This window comes from Zosterops lateralis, assembly GCF_965231275.1.
Source record: "Zosterops lateralis genome assembly, chromosome: 2".
Classification (NCBI taxonomy): domain Eukaryota; kingdom Metazoa; phylum Chordata; class Aves; order Passeriformes; family Zosteropidae; genus Zosterops; species Zosterops lateralis.
The window spans coordinates 76815075-76838941 of record NC_139763.1 but is presented as its reverse complement, the minus strand read 5'-3'; the positions used below and the strand labels follow the sequence as shown (position 1 = coordinate 76838941).

Genomic DNA, 23867 nt, shown 5'->3' with positions numbered 1-23867 from the left:
GGATAATCTGGCCCATAGTCTAAGGATGTGGTCTATGAACAGAAAGTTTGGGAAGACTAATGTTTTCATACTGGCCAGTTCATTAGCACTCCCTAGGCCCTGAATATGAACTCATGATGCAGAGGTACTGGACTGTGCTTGAGATTCCAGACATAACTGGCTTGGTTTGAATATCTGCAAAGCTACATTTAAAAATGGCAAATAACTGATCAAAGAGAAAAAGAAACAAATGTTTAGTTCAAGGATGCAACATCTAGTTATGGTACAACAGTTTAGACTATGGTATTCATGATGAACCTTATGTCACTATTGCTCTAGCTCTGACTGCTGCAGCTGTTGGTTGGGAAAGTGGTGGTGGCCAGGGCAAGGGTTTGAGAATCTGACATACAGCCAGGTTTGGAGAGAATCCAAATGGTTCTTGTTTGGTTTTGAATGTGGCTGTTGTTGGCAGGCTTAACCTTTTGTTGTTAAACTTTCTGTGCTAGCAGGTCATTGTTGTGAATGCATGACTGTCCTAACTCTTGCTTTGTTTTGTCTTAGTCACATTGATCAAACAACAACATGGCAAGATCCTAGGAAGGCCATGCTGTCCCAGATGAATGTTACAGCTCCCACCAGTCCTTCTGTGCAGCAGAACATCATGAACTCGGCATCAGGTAAACAAAATTTGTATTTATGAAAAAGATCATACAAGTAAACCACAATCTATTGTAATTGGGGGGGAGTGAGTCCAGATTTAATAAATGTTCTTTTAGTTATCCTGGTTTGAAACTTTAAATTTGTTGATGCCTGATTCATCAAGCAGGAGGCTGATAGTTAAGTAAGAGAATTTGTATATTTATGTTGTCAATAGAAAGTACACTGTAGTTCTTTGATTTGTGTTTTTATATTTTCAAATTAATGGTTCAGACTTCTAAGGAAGCAGAATTTTTGTCTATTTTCTTCCAACTAAAAAATGCTGTTAAATTGATGAGGACCAGAATTTCCATTAAGTTAGTATCAATTTATATTAAAGCTTTTGTGCTTCATGGTGTTCTTCTGCCTCCCATTTTTTTACTGACTCAACATGGTGTACTACCATTTGTTTACATTTCCTACATTTAATATGAACATGTAATTTTTTCCTGTCCTCCCAAAATGGATCAAGCATACCTTGAAAATCTTTTTTAGAAGCAAAGATGTTTTGGTTTTCCTCTTGTGTTTCTGTTACTTCCAAAATCCAGTATCAGTATTATTGCTCTTGCTGGGGAATCTGTCTTTTCCTGGAATATAGAATTGTTTTCCAGCTGGCCTGGAGGGGGATGGCTGTCACTAGACAGCAGTAAAATGTTCTTGTTCTTGCTGTAGAATCTACTGTATGTTTTCAGAGCTCTCTCATCTGATTATGCAGAGAGCAAGCAGATAAATTTGGTGCCTTGCTAGTTTGAGTGCTTGGTCTTCCCCTTGCTTTGTCATCTCCTGTCTGTCACTGAGGTTCATGTCATATTTATTTTCTCACAGTCTGGCTGTATTTTGTGTGTGTCTGCTGTTCCTGTACTTCCCAAGGGTTATTCTCTGGTGCTGCTTTTTGTGGTCTGTTTAGACAGCTTTGTTTCATGCTGCAATTCATGTGCTGCAGACAATACCGAAAGATTAACCGGCGTGACCAAACTCTGCTGTTCATGACTGAGTATTAGAGGGGAAGTTAATCAAACTTTTTGCTGGCTAGGCCAGGAGGCTGGATTATCCTGAAACAAATGAGTCCTGTTCAAGTTCAGGAAGTCGTGATTCACAGCAATTAAGGTCTCAGGCTCTGATGTGAGAACAAAATAGTGTGATTATTTTTTCTGTAAATTTATCCCAGGAAACCTGCAGCAATAGAGGTGGCGTGTTTTTTTGCAGGGACGCTTCTCAAGGAGAGGGAATAGGAGATAGGAAACAATTCCCTTGGTCTGTCCTGCCTTTTTGTGCTAAAGCTAGATGCTTGTTGTTTCAGTATTGACATAAATTTTGTATTTCAAGATAACTCCTCAAACCTTCCATTGTACCAAGAATTGACAAGAAAAAATATTGGTAGTAAAGTAGGAATCACTTTAGGTACTTAGAAAGAAATGAGGGGTCCTTAGCAAAAAAAATGTACAGTTAAATTGTAACAGGGTGGTAACAAACTAGAAAAGAAGCTAGCAATCTGGACACAGGGACTATTTTTAAAAGAACATGAAGAATTTACATGTAATTGCCTGATGTGTATGAGAGAGTGATGCTGCATAGATATGATTGTTCATGCAATAAGTTTCAATGCAGCTGAAATGTGCAAGTGGGTTGTCTTGCGATTTGAGAAAGCACTTCCTTGGATACAAGTGCATTGAACATTTATTTTTAATTTCACAGATGATACTGTTGCATATCAACTGAAAATCCTGTGAAGCTTTTTGTTTTTTTTTCCCGGTGCTCAGAATCTGATAAAGTGCATGAAGGACTCAGAACTCCTTTATATACTGAATAACACCACATGTTACGTGGTGTTAGGGGTTTTTTAAGCTTAAGTCAGTTGCTGTAGTATGACTTGGAACTGGCTCTTTGGATGCATTTGCTTACCCTTATTTGCTATTAACAGAAGTCTGCTTTGATTTAAATAATACCAAACCTGCATTTATTGGGTGCGATTCTGTTTCTGATACTTTATCTGGCAAATGTTTATGTACTAACTTTAAATTATGACTGTATATTTGTTTTTACTAAAATCTCTTACACCTGTTTTTGTTACTTTTAATTACTGAATAGCTTATGCTTCCTGAGTAGCCTCTTGAATAATCTTTGAGAGAAATGGAAAAGTCAAGTAACTATGTACCACATCAGCACAGTGGAACTTACAGTCATGATGTTGGCACTCAGATTTAGGACTACTTAATGTTCTAATTTGGGTATTCATGCTCAAGAACTGGGAAATCAAGTTGAGACCTTTAAGACAGAAGTTTCCTGTTATGAAATATTGCTGGCAGTGAAACGTATCCTAGTGCATGAGAGCCTTTCATGAAAGATACTGGGAAAGAACGAGTGTAAGTATTGTGACAGCTGGAGATCACTGACTTGCAAAAAAGCGTCTGAAATGCCACAAAGGAGAATATTTTCCTTTCTGTATAGACCTTGTATGGGGCTCATTAATTTTAGCCCTTAAAGTTAGTGTCTAAGTTCTAGTGAACTGCCGCAGGAGCCTGTAAATCAAGTTGTTGTGCTGAAACGTAAGAGAGATTTCTGGGAGCTGTCTTGAGAGCCTTTAGAAGCTTTAACCATTTAGCCAGAATTAGAGTTCTTGATTAGCTAGAATTAAGAACAGGAAAACAAACTGAAGATGGAGAGAGAGAAGAGAATTATGAAAGCTGGTGTGTGCATACTGGAAATAAACCTGTTGCCTTTTTGGATAAATAGGGGAAGAAGAACTCAGAAAAGATGTGATAAAGGCAAGTCAAAAGATTGTTAAAATATAAAAATGGAAAGATGCAGTTTAGCATGAGATTGAAATCTTTAAGTTACCTGTCTTCAGAAATTCCATCTCTTAAGAGTGGATGAGAACCCAGGTATATCTTGCTGCAAATAACATTTCTTCAAGGACGTTAGTGGACATCTGAACCAGTTTTATCTCTTGCAGGCATGATTTTTGTGAATGAGTTATTCTATGTGTATTAGTTAGCTACATCCTTTATAGGAAGTCATCAGTGTGTGAGAAGTGAGGGGGTTTTTGTCTCAGTCTTTCTTAACTTAGCTTGCTACATGCAATCAACTAAAATAGTTTAGGCTATATGTATACAGAGAAGCAGCACAGTGCTCTTTTAGGTGGCATTTGTTGGTTAATCTATGAAATAGGATTGCATCTTCACTTCAGTAGTGAAGTGGAAAGGAAAGGAAACAAGCCTGTTATTTGTAAATATGCCACGTGTATAAAAACACTCATTGTGACTGTTCTGATTTTCTTGCGTTATGTTTCTAACCATTTTTTCCCTAAAGGAAAACAGAAAGAACAGAGAAAAAGAACATAGTTTCTTCTGTCTTGATTTAAAACAAACAAACAAACAAACAAGAAAGTAGTAATAGTGGTACATTATTCTTCTTAGGAACCTCTCCTATATGTTTCCTACCGAGGTAAAGTTATACATTTGTAAATAAACAGTGGCTTTTTTTGTGTGCAATTACAGTTGATACAACAGAGATGGGATAATTGTATTCATGTACTTCTGTTCTTCAGATACTTTTACTTCCTGAATCATGCTTGACATCACTACATACTGTAGTCTCTTCTGATTGCACATAGACCTTTAGATAATTAGCTTTAGAGCAGATTATGTGTCTTTGTCCTCTTTTGTCGTCATTCTTATGTGGCAGTTTTGAATTGAGTTTCCCAGTAAAAGTTTGTAGATCTAGTGCAATTCCATTGTCTCTTAAGGTAAGGCTGCAGTGCCATGTTAAGTGTTGGTAAGAAAATGGACACTTGAATTGGTAATTCTCAGGGGTCAGGAGGGTCATGCCAATAACTAAAACAAGTTCTAGCTCTTTACTTAGATCCTTGCTCACTTCAGTTGCAGATTGCTCCTATGTTTCCAGTCATACTACAAAATTCTGTTTTGTGTACAGTCAACATTATGATCTGTTGTGAAACTCTAGTTTCTAAGTATCTGCCTGACAGTAATGTTCATTTCTTTCTTCATCTGCAAAAACCACCCCTTTTTAAATAGTGTATTTTTATACTAATTTGACAGGACAAAGGTGTACTTTAAGTAAATTTTGTGGATTTTGAAATAATTTTTGGAAGTTTTAGAACCACAGTGACTGAAGGGAAAAAGTTAGGTTTTGGAGATCAGTATTTTGTATTAGGTGAAGGTGATTCCTGTTGTTGAACATAGGTATTCCTAGGTTGTCCGTAAATATTCAGTTGGTAGATACAGATGCCCTCTTATATGCATTGACCTATTGATAAAATATGGCTTTGTTTACATTTGTTTTAACATTAAGTGTTAGGAACTGTAGAGTCTTGCTAGATTCACTTCTTATCCCAGCATAGGTTGAATCTCTGCTACACTTTGGCTTTTGTTTCTCTTTCAGTTTTCTATCTGCCAGCTCCAAGCTCTGCTTTGCATTCCAGATTCCATGGCATATGAGAAAGTTAAAAAAAAAAAAAAAACCTCATAAAAAGTGGTGACATGCACCAAAGAGACATGCACACAGGCTTTTAAAATTACATGCTATTTATGTGAAGTTACACCATTATATAAATACTTAGTTACAGAGGTATGGCTTATCATTAGTTTGGTAGAGATGGCTTACATTTGGAAATTAGAATTTAATTTTTTTGGTAACTTTGTCCTTAAAAGTACCACAGTGTAGAACTAGGTAGTTCCCTGCCTGGAAGGGCTGTGTCTCCCTGTGCAAATTATTTCACAGAATTCTAAACTTAAAATTGTGATGATGTTCAGTTATTACAGTAGGCACCAAACAGAACTAGTAGGAGACCATGTCACGGGGATACTGTTTGTGCTAAATATTTACAAAATTTGGAAGGGAGACTGGGGAAGTACTTGAAAAAGAGATATTTTGGCACTTAGTAAGCAGTCAGAAACTGGCCCAAGGAATAACTTGTGATAGAATCACAGAATATCCTGATTTGGAAAGGACCCACAAGAATCATTGAGTCCATCCAGCTCCCAGCCCTGTGCAGGACATCCCCAAGAGTCACACCCTGTGCCTGGGAGCGTTGTCCAAACACTTCTTGAGCTCTGCCAGGACTGGGGCTATGACCACGTCCCTGGGGAGCCTGTCCCAGTGCCCAGCATACTTGGAGGCCAAGTGACTATTCATAGCCTCCATAGCTTTTAGGTCACTATATGTATTTGGTGCTTTATTTAAAAGTTTATAGAGTGTGAAAGTCACTAAATAGGCTACTTTAAGCAACCAACAAGATCTGTCCATCACCCCAGGCTAGATGCCTGGGCTAAATGGACCTTTGTATAGACCCAGTATTCCTGTTTCTGTACAACATGAGCTACAGTTACTGTGGAAATTTTAGTGAGGAAGTTTGAATAGCAGCAATGTAGGACTTAGCTTTTGTGACTTAGCTTATCTAATGCTGAAAATTCTGTTCTTGTTGAGCCTTTTTGGGGAAAATGGGCATGTAATTGCAAAGGGATTTTCCTAGGTGCTCTGGGTGAATGTGTCTCCTGTTCTTCCGCAAGGGTTTAGTTCTTTCCTCTGGTACTTGCCTCTAATACAGAGATTGCCAGGTGACCATTTAGAAAATCAGACTTGTCTTCTAGTTTGACAATTACTCACAAAAGCAAACAGGAATTACAGAAGGCAATAATTTCAGATTTTGAACAGCCTTTTCAATATGTAAGGATGACAGCAGAAACATGAAAGCAGTTTGTTTTCCAAGGAAGAAAGCTATGTTATTAATGCCAAAAGTTTCTAGAGATAAAAGCTGTGCTTTTGCGGTCATTTATGGCACTTAGCAAGAAGACTTGCTGCTGTGACAGCCAGGTGAGCAGATGGACCTTTCTGTCCTGTTCCACAGTTGTGCATTTTATTTAGAAAGGGAACCTTGCCCAGGTTTGTGTCTAGTAGTAAGCTGGTACTGATCAGATCTCTGAATCTCATAAGTAGCATTATTCCACCAGGTGATCAGCTCCTGGCAGCCCTCTTCAAAGGCATTTTGTTCTTACTTGCTACAAAGGAACATGCTGGACCAGTACAGACTTCAGTGCTCAGCAGGACTGACGCCTCAAGGCTGGTTTTATTTTTCCTAAAGCCAAAGAGGGTTTGCAGTTCTCAAAGATTTTCTTGCTGAATTTCTCCAAGGGTTGTGTGGCTTAGCAGGACTCTGAGGAGAACGGTAGTGAGAAAGTCTGCCTGTGTGGCTAGTGTGTTGGCTCAGTGGGTTTGGTTCTTCCTTGGCTTCTACACTTGGATGATGGGGGCATGTCTCTGATCTGCTGTGGCCCAGTTTTATAAAGAAGCATCTCAGTGATTAGCTGCCTGGTCTTTGGGTATGGTAACAAAATACAGCATTCTTTGCACTGGAGCTTTCATTTCTCCATCAAAGTTGTTTCATATAGTGAATATGTTGGAGTTCAAGATTAATTGCAGTATTGTCACTCTTTCTTGCCTGTTCTGTTCATTAGCTTCTGATAAAAGCTGAGGTACTCATTACTTGTAGGCAACATTTAAAGTTTATGAGCATTAGAGATGGGAAGAAAATGTCTAGTGTTCACTGTTTTTCCTCACTTGAAAATCTGTAGCTCTAATGATGGAGTAGTGAAGTTGTTAGAGAAGGGCTTTTGTTTTCTGAGCCAAAATGAAAGTTTAAATTACAAATGTAGTTTGCAAAGGATCTTCAAAGACCGCAGTAAGAAATTCTTGTCCTGGTTATGCCTTGGGATATTACTGGAATGCAACTGAATTATTTTTTACTCTTTTTGATATTTCTCCAAGAACATCTTTTGAGATTAAGCAAACAAATCTATCCTCCCCACCTCTCCTCTCAGCTTCAGACTGAATTCTTCAGCAGGAGCATGACTTCAGGACAGAGTTACAGTCAAGAGCCAGCATAGTTTGAAGATGGATATAGGAGACGTTTATCAGATAGACTCACATTTTTGGGTATATCTGAATTTCATGTGTGAAATAATGATGTTTGTGTATACTTAATGTATCTTACATTATGCAGAATAATCTGTTAGTCTAACAGCCAGATGGCTTCTATTGCTGTATTACACTGAGGAAGAGTAGAAGGACCTGAAATACAATGGCTTGCTGCCACAGCAGGTTTTGTTCTATTTTCTTTTACATTCTTAACATGTGTAGTGAATCTTTTGTTGTATAGTTTGAGGATTGTACTTAAATCTAAAATACAAAGGAAGATCTTTCTGTATCTAATTTAGGTATTTTTTTAAAGTCCATGTTAATGTAAGTATAAAAATTCAAAACCATGTATTTGTAAAGCACCTGTCAGATAAGATGAGATAAATATAACTTTTAAAAATAGTTTTCAGTCTAAGCAAAGTACGGGTGAATGTGCGTGATCATACAGAGATGGGAATGAGGGGTTTAAGAACTGTAGGAATGAAAGGTAGTTTCTTGAAAGCTGCTGATGGGAACATACGGGAGCCACTCCTCACACTCTGTGCTCAGACATCAGCTGTGGACTCCACAGCATCATTATGTAACTCCCTTTGACCATTTTCCAGAAGTAGTTTTTCCTGTGTGTGCCTTTCTGTTTGTAGAGGCGTTGCACTGCTGTTCATAGCACCGTGTCTTTGTGGCTGCTCCTGGTGTTTTCTTGGCTTTGCTTTGTCATTGCTTGTTTGCCTGCCTTGTTCTTCAGGTTTGCATTTTTGTCTGCTTAAACCTTGAATGCTTTCACTGAAACTTAGGGTATGAGGTAAAGGAGAAATGAGTTTTGTCACTTCTTTTTTTAATTGTAAAAGACAGGAATATTCAGGATCTCCTCAGTGTTAGCTTGTTGCTGCTGCTGTGTCTTAATCACTAGGTGAACTTCCCTGTGAGAGGTAGAATTATTCTATGCTTCTTTTTCCTGGTGCTCATGCTGGTTTCATTCTGGCAGGCTTGACTTATTGCTGGTTTTATACTAGAATGCTATAGCCAAATTGTGTGTCAAAAGCATATGAAAGGATGCAAATAAGTTTGAAAATTAAAAATCCAAATCCTAAATAAAAATGATAGAAGTGTTTCCTGTTCCTTGGTTTCCCACCCAGCACTTCTTTGCCCTTAATCCCAGAAATGAGCTTGAAACTCTTTTGTTTCATGTACTGTTGTATATGTAAAATGTTAAAACTTTTTTTAGATCAATTTCAGCTGGAGCAAACAAGAGCCCGCCATCAACTCCTTCCTTCTATATTGCAGGCCCACTCCCCGATGGATGGGAACAAGCTATGACCCAGGATGGAGAAATTTACTACATAAACCATAAGAACAAGACCACATCTTGGCTAGACCCAAGGCTTGACCCACGCTTTGGTAAAAGTTCATCTCAATTCAGAATTCTTGATCTGCTTCAGTTCACTCAGCTTTAATTTTGCAGGCATATTTTGAAAACTTTTTATAGTACGATTAAAATATATTTTGAGTTATAGAGGCCTTATTTAATTTTTTTTAAGGTGAAAACTATTAGCTTATAACCTTTAGGACTATATGTTACCCAAGTTTCTAATGCTACAGGTTAGTATTTTACTATATCATCCATACAGTTCCCCAAAGTGGTGACATTCAGAAATTACTGAGACAGTTTCAGTCAAGCTCACTCATCCCTTTAAATTAGCAAAACTTTACCACAGAAGAATCTTTTAATTCCTAAACAAATATTTGCTTTCCTTTGTACTATCTTAAGAGGACATTGTCAAATAATAGTTCATGCTGTTTAAATACACTTGAAACATATACCAGCTTATAATTCCAGCTTGTCACAGTGATTTTCATGACAAAACTTTCTGTTTAAAGCAATACAATGAGGAATTATTAGTTTTGTTGCTTCTACTTTAATAACTTTTTTGTGGGTTAAAGACTATGTAATATTGAAAATAGAAATAGTAGCTTAATGATCACAAAGTCTGGATGGAGAAATCCAACAAAACAGAGCTTTTATGTATTTTTTTCAGTAATGTTTTTGATCTGTGTGAAGAGCAGAACTGTAAACTCTTCAATTAAATATTGACACTGATGACTATGAATAGAAATCATGTATAATGTGAAGACTCTAAACTACTTTCTTAAATTGTCCAAGCGATGTGTTTAATATGGCATTACAATCTCTGTTTTTTTGTAAAGCCATGACCTGTGTGTGTCAGCCTTATTAGCTTGCCCTTGATTTGTTTTCCCAATAATTTACTATTTTCAACTCCTTCGGATTATAGTTATTTTTCCAGAGCCATGGAAAAACAGTAGGAGTAAAAAAAAAAAAAAAAAAAAAAAAAAAAAAAAAAAAAAAAAGAAGAGATCATTGTGGTTTTCAGGCTTTACTTTTGGTCTCAGTGCAGCTAAATGAAAACAGTGTGCAGATCGCTGAGTAGGTCAGGCTGAGGGGATGCAAAACCTTTGAAGCTTTACAGGGGTTGACCTAACAACAACTGTGGGCCCCTTTTGGGAGAGGCATTAACTCCACGAATGCCATATAAATACAGAGCTGCAAAACTCAACAGGCACTGTTCTGTTTTGTTTTCAGAAATGTCTGTTAGAAATTCTACAGCATTTTTGGTTTGTAGGCTTGAGTGCTTACTTACAACATCCATTTACTCTTACGGAGACCATCAGATTGTCACACTTTGTTTATAAACTGCTCACCAGTTTGTAGACAGGTTGAACCACTATGCAACTTGAGCTCAAAGGTGGAGTGTCAGCTTTGGCAAATGTTCATGCTGGCTTTAGCACCAGCCAGAGTTACAGACCTGTTTGCATGTTGCAAGAGGAGTGTGTGGGTAATTTACAACTCACAATTACTTAGTATGTGAATAAGGCTGAAAAGGAAGCAGTCATTTTGAAAATTAGTGTTGCCTTTTGCAATTACATTTACTCAGGTAGTCTTGCAGGGTATCTCTTTTTCTTTACATGTATTACTTTATAGTTTGCAAAGATGAACTAGAATTAAAAAGAAGTATGGAAAATGCCTTTATGGACAGAGGTCGCGAGTGAGATGAATCTTGCATTTCACAACTATTTTGTATTCCTGTAAATAGAATAGTCCAACTGTAAGGGCAAAAGCTGCTTGTGTTGTGCATACTGAAACTCCATCAAATGTTAAGGCTGTGCAGTTAAACTGAAAGAAGTTAGAAATGTCCAAAAGACTGATTAAGGGTTTCTTGCTGCATAGCTTCCCTTTTTGGGCCCACTGTGTATGTGTATCCCAGACAGGCTTGAGTACATGCCAAGGCTCTTTATTTTGTGGTCGGACTTTTAATCTGTTCCAGACCTTTTCAGTCAAAGAGCTCAAGTGTAACTGAAAGGGGCAGGAAAGGAAAAAAAAGCATGTGGGCTCTTCTGATCTAGAGTGACGGCAAATAGAGACAAGCTGCTAGCTGCTGTTGAGCTTGAAGGAGTTTTCCTTGAAAACCTAAGTTGTACACAGTGTATTGTGGTTTATATTTTTATCATTTGAGCCAAGAAAATATGAAATTTTATTCCTGTTGCTTTCTTACTTGTGACCTCCTTAATTCACTCCAGTCAAGAAGAAAAAAGAAATCTGTTTGACAGTTAAATTACTGAGCCTTGCATTTATTTATCATGTGGAGATCCTTGACAAATATGTGCTGTGACCCTAAATAGCATGTGAATGACTCAGAAGTTTACCTTTCTCTGCTTAATATAGGTTGAAACTTCTCTTGGTATTTTTCCCCTGAGGATGACCATACCCTTTTCTATCACTGTGCTTTAATGAAAGGGCTTGGTTTTCAAAATTTTTGACTACTAATACTTCCAGAAGCAGGATGCATTTATTGTTGTCTTGTTGAAGCTTTTGGTTATTACAGTGATGCTAATGGTGATTGAAAATGAAGGAGGAATTAGTTTCTCTCTCTGCCACTTTCACCAATCTTAAGAACCATTGAAGAAAACAAAGCTATTGAATGGTATGTGCAAACATACTCCTCTGTTCCAGTATTCAGGAGCAGAAGGTATGAAGAGTCTTTGCCCTTGTTGCTTCTGAATTCCCAGCTTCCAGGGAGACAGCCTTTGTGTCTCTGTATGTTCCTCATCAGATAGAGGCTTTGCATTCATCTTTATTTTCTCTAGTAGGTGTGGATATAGCTCTTTTTTAGACAGTGCTCGGAATGTTCCATTATTGTGGGTAGAAAAGAGAGAGAGAAAGGAGAATCAGTTGGAAAAAATATTTTAAGTGGACTGAACTTGGTATGAGGCATTTTTTGGTATAGCATTCATGCTTTTAAACAGAAAATAAAAGAATGTAGTTAGTATGTATTCTTGGAGCAGGCGTTTAGAAATAATGCATCTGAAAAGAGCCTCTGTCAGAATAGCTGTGGGGCAGGCTGGGTCTAAAACCTGAGTGCTCCAAGTTGAAAATAAGAACTTCATTCCAAGACTCAGGTCTAACATCTTTGAAATGGGTTCAAGGTCTTTGGCTACACCATTTAAGGGTCAGTGAAGACCTGTGGCTCAGACTTTCATCCTCCAAGTCTACAAATACAGTTTAAAACAGTTACTTGTAAAAGCAATTCACAAACTTTAATATCTAGGGGAGAACTAAGTATGAAAGGAGGGTCTTCTTATGCCAAGCCCAGGCAGTCATAAAAGTTGACATGGGATCAAAGGAGTTGGGGATAGGAGGGGAGTGGTCCTTGGGCCTGTGTCAGCAGGATCCTTGTCTAGCGGAGCATCTGGTAAAAACATGCTGTCCTACCTTCTCAGTGCCTTTGCAGGCCTCATAGTGAGAGGCTTCAAATTGCCTTTTCTCTTTTTTTTAAATTTAGAAGATATTTCCTTTCCTTGAGGGAATTGGACTGTCAGGTTGAACTTGTCTTTTGGACTGTTTTGTCTTTTCTGCTCTTGTTCATTGGTCATTCTTCAGAGATCCTACTGGATTTTTAAGCCTTTAAGGTAACATAATGTGTTTTCTTGATACTCAAAGAACATCTGGATAGGAAACAGGTCAGCTATGCATTTTGAGTGTCTGGAGTTGGTGAAGTAGAAGAACATCTGCTTTTCCTATAAAGTCAAATTTCCTAGAACCAGTTGAAGCTTAAAATTGTTCAGCTTTTTTGCTGTAGGTTTCCAAGAATTGGCTTTTGTATCAAACACCATTAAAGAGATTTTAACGCTTATTTAAGTTTGCTAGTGATAGGACTTGGTTTTGAAATGCAACCTTAAATAATTTGCCCTTTGAGGGTGCTTAGTGTGTTAAATTCAAAGGTGAAGTGGGAAAAGAGTGGAAACTGGCAGTTGATTTCCATGTCTCTGCTGGTTTAAGTTTGGTGTGGAGACCTTACTGCTCCAGTAGAGTAGTCAGACAAGTGTCTGTAGGGATTGGAGTAAAGCAAGATACTGTTACAGTTTCCTTGTTATTTTATTCTAAACTTGGATTTTAAAGACTTGTAACTAGTGGTCATTCCAGTGTTGCACACTCCCATTCTCTTTCCTTCTGATTTTTCAATTCTTGGAGCTCCAATAATGGGATATGAAGTAAATATGTGACCTCAGGTTGAAATCACTGCCACGACTTTATCACTCCCACTTACAGACAATGTTAATGTTCTTTGAAGTTGTGCATGGATTTTGGATGAGGAGGAAGGTAAGGCAAGACAGTGTTTAATATCATTATGGAAAGTGCCATAGGGGCTTCTGTGTACAGTAGCTGCTTGACTACGTAATTAGGAAATGAAATAAAACTGATGATGACAGTATGATTATAGAGAATGCACACCAGGTTTTTCTGCTTCCTTTTTTTTCTGCTATAAAAATGTTGCATCTTTGAAAAAGTGAAAAGAGATTGTTCAGAAACACTGTAGTAAAATGTACATTTCATTGAAACATATTTATCATTTCTGTTTAAAGAAAAAGCAAGCAAACACACAAAAAGCTTTAAATTCAATTAAAAGCTTATGCTTCAGAGCATCTGCTAATTTTTAAGTATCAGGAATTAAAAGGAGGTATTCCATAGTGTTGCTTTCTTATTCCTTACCTGTCTAGCACTTTGTTTAATATATGTTCCTTCAAATTAGTTTGTAGTAGCCTTTCAAGATGCAGATTTTTGGACAAGATAGAACTGGAACTTTAGACTGGAAAACTGGAGTATGCCCTTCATCTGGTCCAAAAAAAAGAAAGAAAAAAGAAAAAAAAAAAAGCCCAGACCTTGTTTCTGGTCGTGGTAGCATTTTAGACTTCTTAAATTCCAGATCTGCCTTCAGTTTTTTGCACAAAAAGCAGAGAATGAGCCACAAATGGCTTGGCATATCCTCTTTACTTACTCTGTAAAACAAAAGAGGATTTGACTAATCTAAAAAGGTCTAGTGATATTAGATTTTTCACTTCCCTATCTCTGTTTTTCCAGAACAGTTTCAGGAGATTATTTAGGATGGGGTAAAGACTTCTGTATTTTGGTGTGTTTGTGTCAGAGATGTGTACAGATGAAGCAGCATCAATTTTCAGTGAACCAATGACTTCTGTCAAAGCCTGCTGCTAATCTGCAGAGGCAGATGAAATTTCTCTGGTAGGCATCCCTTTGTAAAAGACAGGTGCTGCCTTATGGTAATGATAATGAATAATTATTTGTTGTGTATGGTTATATCAGAAAGTGAAATCTTGGGTTTTTTGAAAGCAGGATGTATTTATGCCTCTTAACTGAACTGAGTTCAATGTAGAAATCACTAAATCTGTCCACAAGTATTGTGTCAGGATGCAGGTATCTACTTTATGTAGAATATTTATAGACTATTAAAGAGAGAGAAAACCACACTTTTCTTAAGAATTTATCAGGACAATAGGTTTATGTAAGTTTATACCTGGTTTGGGAATTTTTTTGTTTGCTTTCAGAGTAATTTAATCCTGCTTGAGAAAGAAGATTTATTGCTAATGATGTGTGGGTGCCAGTAAAAATAATACATGCTTGCAGTGTTGTGCTAAGCAGCTGTGATAGTAAAAGGAAACTGCACTCCTAACAGGGACATTTTTTCCACCATATCCTTCTAACACATCAGTTTGCACTTCCCTGTTAGTGTACATGCTGTGTTAAAAGTTGAAGGTGGATCATTTTGAACACAATTCATTATCTGTAATCAAATATATATACACACAGTAATTATATAGTCTATATCTAGTCATATATGATCTTAAATTCAAAGACACATCAGGTTTTTTGTCTTTGAATTCAATTGTATTGAAACATGATGGTAGTTCCTTATAAATAGAAGTTTTCTTATGTATAGGAGTTCTTATATATATGAATATGTACAAGTATATGTTTTTTGACAGAATACTGTTGATTTTTTTACTGTAGTTTTTACTGGATTTTATAATTTCTGTTTAATCATTTCTAAATGGGCTTATGACAGAAATTAAAATAAAGATGAAGATGTGCAGATGCATATATACAGGATTTGTTCCACTCAAATAATTAAAGGGAACCTGCATTTAAAAAGTTATCACATTGTTTTATAAGAAATTGTAAAGAAGCTTGTCTTTTGGTTAGTTAACCCAGGAAGTATTATGTGGTGATTAAACAGTGAACCTGTTTACAGCTAATAGCCTTATGTAGACTCTTCACTGATTAAGCTTTGGTCTAATATATGGACTAGCTTTCTTTAAATGTATTTTGCTAGAGAGTCAGTGGACAGACATATGGGGCATAAATTTAAATAACATTAGTTCAGGTTTCTTCTCATAATCTGTCCAATACAGTGTGTCTTACATAGTTCTGAAGTACTAATACTTATGGTGTCAGTTCCATTCTGTAAGTCAAATAATTTAAAACTCATTTAGCCTTCCAAAATTAAAACCGATTTCTTTTTAAAAAGTGGAAAAGAGTTATGTAAAGAGTTTAAAGAGAGTTTTAGTATGAGCCCATTATTTTTTGAGTTTTGTTTTATATGTGTGCACTGAGCAGAAGTTCCTAAAAGCTACTTACTTAACTTATTTTACTGCTGAATATAATTTATATTTGCTTTTCTGGCTGGCTAGAATATTTTAGTTCTTCTGAAACCAGCATACATTGCGTGAAAGTGTTTTATAAATAATGCTGTTTACTGCTATGGGGGGAAAAGAACTGACACAGCATTTTACTTTGGTTTAGTTACCGGTGGTTCAAGAGTCTGTCTGTACATGCAGTAGAGTCTTCATGGTGCTCAAGTCAGTCTGGCTGTTGCACATCTATATTTGACAGTACAGAAAGACTTCAAAAACAATGGCAGATTTATTAAAGAAAAAGGAACTTAATTTATGTTGTTTTAACCAGCAAGTGCGATAGCGGTAGTAAAACAAAAAGAGAAATACTAATTTAATTTGAATGAAACTAGTTGACAAATGCAGAGTAACCACTCTGTAGTTTGGACATGATTCTGTACTAGTATTTTTATTGGCTATATCTTGCTTTAACCAAAAGTTCAGCTCAGGAGTCTGTGACTATTTCTGTTTGCCTAAGACACTAAGATTTGTTTGTACACTTAAAGCAGCAAAATGAGCCCAGAGAACAGTCTGTTTGTGGTTTCCCCAATACACTAAGATCCAGGATTAATCACAGACTGAAAGCAATGGAATATTCTGTTTTCCTGATATTTAGGTTGTTTTATAACAGCAGCATCATGAAACTTTGACTGGGATTTCCTTAGAGTAACGTAGCAATACATTATGAAGAATGCAATCCAGAAACATGATTTACATCCTGATTAAACAACAAATTATTGTACCAAGCTTTTCTTTAAAAGCCCCTTGGAACATGCTTTTATTACTTCCGAGACTCTTTCAAATCCTAGTGGTATTTTTCTTCACAGCTCTTTTAAATGTAATCAAAGAGGATTTTTGCCTTTGTTGAACTGTTGCAAACTAGCACCAGGTAAAAAACTGACTATAGCCAAAAATGATGCACAGTAGCTGTCTAGTTTCAAAATGAAGCTGAAGGGGAAAAGTTCTTTTTTTTAGTTCCCCCAATGAAAACATTGATTCTTATTAATAAGGACAGTCAGCTATAGTATGCTCACATCCTGAGCTTTTTTTGTTGTTGTTTATTCAACTAAATAATGTCTTCAAATTTGCATATTAAAATTAGGTTTTGCTTTGAAGGGTGAAATTATATGTAGGAAAGAAACATCATCAAGCATTCTGCTGTGTCTACTAATCATTAAGGGTGCAATCTCTGCATGTAATTCTGCATAGGGGAGAGGTGCTGTGTTACTGCAGACTTGTCACTGCCCTGGGACTGGGATTTTTAGCTGACAGACGAACTGGGGAGAGAAATTAGCCTTTTATGTTTGAGTTGTTTAAAATTCGTTGGCCTTTTCTCTCTAGCACCAATGCTAGAGAGATGATAATTGTTTCTCTCAGTTTTGTTTTTTTGGGTTTTCGTTGTTTGGTTTTTTCATGTATGTAGACAGCAGTCTAAACTTCTTTCAGGAATTCTTAGGTATTGTCTGGTACAGTACAAAAGAGGCATTTCTGCTGTTGACTGTAGAACATTTAATGTGTAGCATTTGAAGACCACTAATTTTCTCAGAAACGTATTGCAGCAATTGCAGTTGGCTGTATTCTGCAGATTGTGAAGCCGTATTTTAGGATGAGATCTTTTTATTGTCTTAAGTTGCCCGTGTTTTTTAACTTGTCTGCCCCTCCTCCTCCCTCAAATCCCCCACTTCTAGAAACAAAGACTTGTTTGTTCCTGCTCTGCCTGTGAGGTCTTTGCAGCCTCCGCTGTGTGGGTGCAGAGCCCCTTATTTAAATGCTTTCCATAGCCATGGAAGGTAAGGAACAGGATGCATTAGACACTGGTAAGTCCTAGCTAACAGATAAAATGAAGCTCTTTGCCTTTGAATTCAAAGTACTTGAAGAGAGCTGTGGATGTCAGGATTATTACAAATGTGTGAGGTGTAGAAAAAATTAAGTCTGCTATCTGAGATCACATTAATAAGCATGTTCTTTAGAGTGCAGATTTTTGCAGTTATGTCCTGGTAAGTAATGGGGAATAGGAATGTAAAAAAAAAAAAAAAAAAAAAAAAAAAAAAAAAAAAAAAACCCACAACAACAAAAAAACCTTACTCACAAAACAAGCAAGCAAAAAAACCTCAACCCCAAAGCAACAACAAAAAGCTTTAAAATCCTCTGTTTTTTCCTGTCACTTGAAACAAAATGTGTTTCCCCCCTCTTTTCACTAAATACTGTATTGGAAATTATAATTACATTCTTCTTTGGGTTTCCCTTGAAGATAGCACACTTGTGTAATCAGCAAGGTGTATGAAAATAATTGATACTATTGTGGTTTTTTCACTGGTTCTTCACTTGGATATGCTAAGTCAGTAAAATTCAGTTGGCAGCATCTTCTAATATCCTAATGTTTAGTTTAATTTCATGGTTAAAAAGAATTTGCTCATTTAAAAATCTTTACAATCTGTTCTGAGGATAGTTTAAAATCTTACCAATTTGAAGTCTTTTGAACTTTCAATCTTGAAAAAATAAAATGTTCAGAAACATCCTTTCAATGGATGTGTGAATAATAATAATAGATAAGAAACTGGAATTTTAGATTCAGTTTCTGAGTAGTTACCAAATCGTATCATTAAGTTATCCCCTAATATTTGGATTTTAAGTATACACCAAAGTCTCAATATCTTACGATATTTCTCCTTTAGATATGCTTTTAGTTAGAAAAATTCCTTTCAAAATGGATATTTGAAGACATTTTGTGGTTCTAGGATGAGGGAATAAAATGAAAAACATCAGGGAAACATGATTCCTTTCTTAAAGTTAAAATTGCAAAGTCAGTAGATGAGAAGAATGGAGCAAACAGTGGTCAGAGAGAACAGGAATAATACAAGCAGCTGTCAGAAAGACATATATAAAATAAATAAAAAAGCAGAAAGTGCCATGAGCAGGAAATACAAAGCTGCCTATTTGTGGAAAAGAGATACTTGTGTGGTACATGCAGGAAAAACAAATTCATAACATGTTGAAGGAATGTTAGTGATATTGCACTGGAGTGTTTAACTAAGGTTAGACACTGTTAAATTTTTATGAGGTTATCTGTAACATGACTTGGCTGTGAACTGCATTGAGGTAGGACTCTGAAACCATGTTATATAATTGGGGACTAGACTATAAAGGGAGCCTTTTTAACCAAAAGAAAATTGACATTTTTCAGCTTTGGGTACTCAAATTTTACAAGCTGGTTTGCTCTTAGATGTGCTGATTTCAGATTATTGTAATTTTCTAATTTTTCTCCCTCTCGACTTTACACTGTAATTGACCTTCCATCTTGTTTAATAGCCGAGTTTGGATCCTGGAACTTCTGAGGGTTGCAGAATTAACTAACAGCAGGAGAAGGCTGTTGTCCCCTACTAACCCGTTCATTTCTGCGTATAAAGTGAAAAGAGAGTAAGATACATAGAGCAAAAGGATGGTCCTGGTTCCAGATTTGGAGAGAAAGGAGGAGATCTGTTCCACACTCCAGCAGTGTCATGTCTAGCTTGTCTAAAACTGCTAGATGGGCTGCCTTGCTTTTTGCATTACTTTCTCTAGCTTCAACTTTGATAAATAAAGCTTGTCTAATTGCTGTCAAGCTTCCAGCAGATACTGCCCAGTGGAGCTCCTGGTGCTTGTAGTTAAAGGTTCACTGCCCACATCCTTGCAGGACTGCTGTTGATGCTGTTAGAACTTTTGCTTAATAGTTTGTAGTGTCTTGGGGTCAGTCTTCTGTCACTGGCCCAGAGACCACAGCTCTTGTGGCAAAACTAGTTAATTGACTCACTCTGGTCACCTTCTGTCCTGGAGTTCAGTTCTGATGGTTGAAGTAGTGCTGGATGTCTCGTAACATCAGCTGCTTGATTTTAGGCTTTGATCCACAGGAATGTCATTTTCCCACTTTTTTTTTTTTTCATGCTGGGTCAGGATGAGACTTGTAGGTTGGAGCTGAACTGCAGTCCTAGTTGTTTCTGCTTGATACTGGGATCCAGTTTCTATTCCTACTTCACAGTTTCACTTACCTTACAGGAAGTATTATCATATTAGCAATCACATGTATGAAGCTCTTTAGCACGTAACTGCATGAAGTACTATTTCAAATCACTTTAAGCTATTTGACAGCATTTTATGTTGACTGGACTCATGAAGATATGACCTTTCTGCCCATTAGACTGTTGAGTCTGTGCTGGACCAGTGGATTAGTTGAAAGGGTTGACTGCAGAGTTGGGTGTCTAAGTGGTTTAGTATTGTTCGATAAATATATGCTGACTTTCTTGGAACAGAAGAACAGTACTACTCTGCCTGAAATTGAACATTCAGCAGATAGCGGAGACTGAAGGGCTTTTCAGTGAAAAGATGATACAGATTTTTTCATGAGAGAATTCTCCTTTCTTACAGTAGCTAGAAATGTTAGTATTCCAGGAATCTTCTATATGATGAAAGCATTATTTCAAACTAATTCTGCAGATTTTTTTCCCCCCACTTCACCCTGTCATCCTAAAAGAAACTCTCTTTTTTTTTTTTCCTTTGTTTCTGTAAACCATAATCCTCATTCCCAGGGAAAAAAAAAATCCCTGCTCTTCTCCCATCACTGCTTCAGCAAATTCATTCTGCAGAATACTATGACTGTTAACAGATTCAGTCTGTTACAGAGAACACGATGCAGAGCTAATTCCAAACTGAAAGCCTCTAAAAATCGTGCCCCCTCAATACAGTCAGCCTTTCCCACCCTCTCTTTCACTCTGGGAACTCCAGTGCCTCTGTTGATTTTATAGGCATCATGTGAGGGAGAAATCAGGCCTGTCAAATAGATGCATCCCAATCATGTATTATTTTATAAAGTAAAATTGTCATAGACCTTCATTTTGTAGGGGAAGGGAAGATGGGTTCTCATTGTACATTATGCTTACGGTTACATTTTTTTTTCTCCGCCCCCCAGGAAAAATGCAGTGCATACTTCTGAGGGGTAAAAGGGAGTGAAGCACTAACAAAATGCTTCCTATGTTGATGTCAATATTTATGGCTGTATAATTTATCTGCCATTTCTGTACCAACTCTAATTTTGCCTGTCAAGAAGCTCTAAATGAAGTCTCTAACACTAAAATCTTGATGTGACAAGGATGTGAATGCTGATTGTGTGACCTTGCACCACAGTGGGTAGCCTTTAATTGTTTTCGGTAAAAGTGAAATGATCCATTTTGTCATTCTGTGTGTTCTCAAGTTAAGTGAACCTAAAATTGCACGTGAATCAAACAAGTTATTTACTATTTGTGTCTGCAGTGAGAATATTTATTGAGTTTATAATATTGAGTTTATTAGAAAAAAGGGAGATTCTTCCTATTCAACTTGAAATATTTTACTACCACTTTGGAACTTTTCACCAGTTAGCACATTAAACTGTTTTCAGAAGCTTTTAGAACAAGTATGTAGTCTTAACCATGAGACTGTTGCATTTATTTTACACACATAGATTGCTCACATGTGAGCATACATTTCACACTCTGAATATCAGTGTAACTGCATGTTTTCTACTGTCATGCCTTGTAATTTTCTAGATTTTTTAATATATACCTTTCATGGATAATACTTTCCTTGCATGTGTTTGTTTGAATTTATTTTTTAAATGCTTATTGTTTTGATCCTATAGCCATGAATCAGCGAATCAGCCAAAGCGCACCAGTCAAACAGCCACCTCCTCTGGCTCCTCAGAGTCCCCAGGGTGGTGTGATGGGAGGGAGTAGCTCCAATCAGCAACAGCAAATGAGACTTCAGCAGCTACAGATGGAGAAAGAAAGGCTGAGACTGAAGCATCAAGAACTGCTTCGGCAGGTGAGGCCACAGGTTAGACACCTACTTCCACTATTTCTTTTGTATGTTATGTTTTGATTTCTCTAAGTTGCTGTTTTGGTGAGTCTTGAAGACCAGTGACTGCACAAAAAGCTTTGAGATTTAAAAAGATCTGAATTCATTCTATTACTGATATCAGCTTGGTGGTGAAAGTGTCTGATTCTTTAGACTGAAGGATTTTGCTTTCCTCCCTCTAACAAAACTCTTTAAGAGCAAGCTTCATGAACTATAAGGATGACAAGATGGACTGTTGATGTGATTGGATATTTCTCCTAAGAATATATTTCATATTCATTGAGTTCCAAGTCATGCAAAAAGTTATTTCCCACAGCTACTTTAGTTCTCCCTTTTAAGTGGAGAAAAGTCTTCAGTTTTAGAACCTGTTGCAGTCTGTAGGATTTTGAAGTATTTTTAAAGTTTATATAAGGTACATTGAGGAGATGCCTTGTTGCCAAAATCTTAACCTGTTCAACAATGGAGTGAGCATGGAACAACTGAATAACTTGTGCTGCGTTTTGAACCTCTGGTTTTCTTTTGCTGAAGAATTTCAAACTTCATAATAAGGCTTCCAACTATGCCTTTCAGTATTTTCTACTATATGGATATGGCTGTATTATCCACTATATGGATATGACTGTAGCAAATATTAAAGTGTAGGGCTGGACTTTGCAATCTCTGGATTGGAATTTGGGCTTGATCTCCTTTTGACTCTATGCCTTCTGCTTCGATTGTTCAACCTGAATGTTTTAAGAGTTACTACCATCTGTGCTAGATACTTAAGATCTGTCTTTGGGTTTTTGACACTGCCAGAAAAAGCACTAATCTTTTCTTTGAGGAAAACCTTCTGAAATCTTTCCCTTTTCACTTTGGGTGATGGGCCTTGTATCAGAAGAGGATAATATCTTAATGTCCTCAAAAACAGCTTTTCTCTCTTCATCACCTGCAGTATTCTGTCCTGGAATCTGACTCCCGTTATCCCCTTTGTAGTCAAGGACTGTTTTGTAGGAATCTTCAGCATCTCTTGGTGTAAGATGGGTCATCTTTACAGCCATTACTTTTTATAGTACTCTAGGTAAGAATACCTTGCAAAGGTGGCATCAGGACTTTCTCTCCGCTTAAGCAACTGGGCTTCTGCTGTTCCTGCTCTGCAATTAATCCACAAACAGACGTTTTACCCTGTGCTAGCATGCTTCTAGGTAGGCCTTCTAATTGTCTTCTTGCCTCAGTTGTCATTGAGAACTTGACTAACTTTGGAACAGGTGACAACCACTTCTCTTCTTGTTGTTCTCCTTAGTTATTAAGCTTTTCTGTCAAGTACGCATCCTTGGTAAATCTGTGAGTTTTGTTTCACTGTGTCATGATTTTCACAGTTTAACTCCCTTATCCTGTCTCATCTGGCCTGTCTTGGGGGCTCAATACTACAAGATGGTGTTTATAAGACAGCCTGCATAGGTAAACCATGCAGCTAAAGTAATTTTTATCCATCTTATTTTTACTCTTAGGCATTGCGGAATATCAATCCCAGCACAGCAAATTCTCCAAAACATCAGGTAGGCTCTTAACTGATGTTTCAGCATAATTAGAAAAATAAAAGCATTAAGTTAGGCTAGCAGGGAACTTTTTGCTACATGAAAACAGTCTAAAAAAAAAAAAAAAAAAAGCCACAAACCAAGCTCTGCCATGCACATTTTTGAATCCCTTTTCTGGTCACAGCCCTAACGCTGTTTTTAGGAGTGCTGCATTACCACAACATTTTATCAATATTTAAGAGCAAATGAGGAATTCATTGCACATTTTTTTACATTGAAAACAACATTCTTGTTTAGCATTCTTGAGGATACTGCTGTTCCAGTCCTGATGTCATCGAGGTGTTTATTTAAAGCAAACTATCTAAGGTAGTAGTTGGTGACTTTTGAGTACTGTTCGTATGAATGTTCTTATCAGTTTGTTTAAGCAGGTATGATCTTAGAGAAGGATATCTGTTATCAGTTAATGAAAAGTCACTTGAAATAGTTATGATTTTTAGACATGCATAGTATAAGAGAATTACTTAATAGATTAGACTAACATAATAATTGCTATGCAGATGTAATTTTTCCATTTTGATGTTTAACTGGCTCTTGCACCGTTACATCTTCTGTATAGGAAACAACAGTTATGAACAGCCGTTCAAGATCAGATCAAAATAAAATTGTTCAAAATGTGAAGCATAATAAACAGTTCAGTGTTGTCTTCTTCTAGTCACTAAAGAAGTTGAATATAGAATGACTCTGGAAGGGTGGATTTATGGATATATTCAGACAACTTCATGTTTACTATTGCTAACAGTGTTTTAATCTACTGGTTCTTAGTACAATATTTATATTGGCTTG

General features: G+C 36.9%; 1 protein-coding gene across 4 annotated transcripts in view; it reads left to right on the top strand.

The window, feature by feature from the left end:
- YAP1 (Yes1 associated transcriptional regulator) overlaps nt 1-23867 on the top strand; it is a gene marked incomplete at its 5' end in the record, with an annotated part of 87016 nt that overhangs the window by 48161 nt on the left and 14988 nt on the right. The window contains 4 exons of one of the 4 annotated variants that reach the window (XM_083855361.1): nt 541-656; nt 8890-9003; nt 21296-21477; nt 22998-23045. In XM_083855361.1, coding sequence (XP_083711487.1) covers nt 541-656; nt 8890-9003; nt 21296-21477; nt 22998-23045 — 460 coding nt within the window. Of the gene's footprint in view, nt 1-540; nt 657-8889; nt 9004-21295; nt 21490-22997; nt 23046-23867 lie in introns of all 4 variants that reach the window. The other 3 variants (XM_083855360.1, XM_083855363.1, XM_083855362.1) reach the window with 3 other exon arrangements.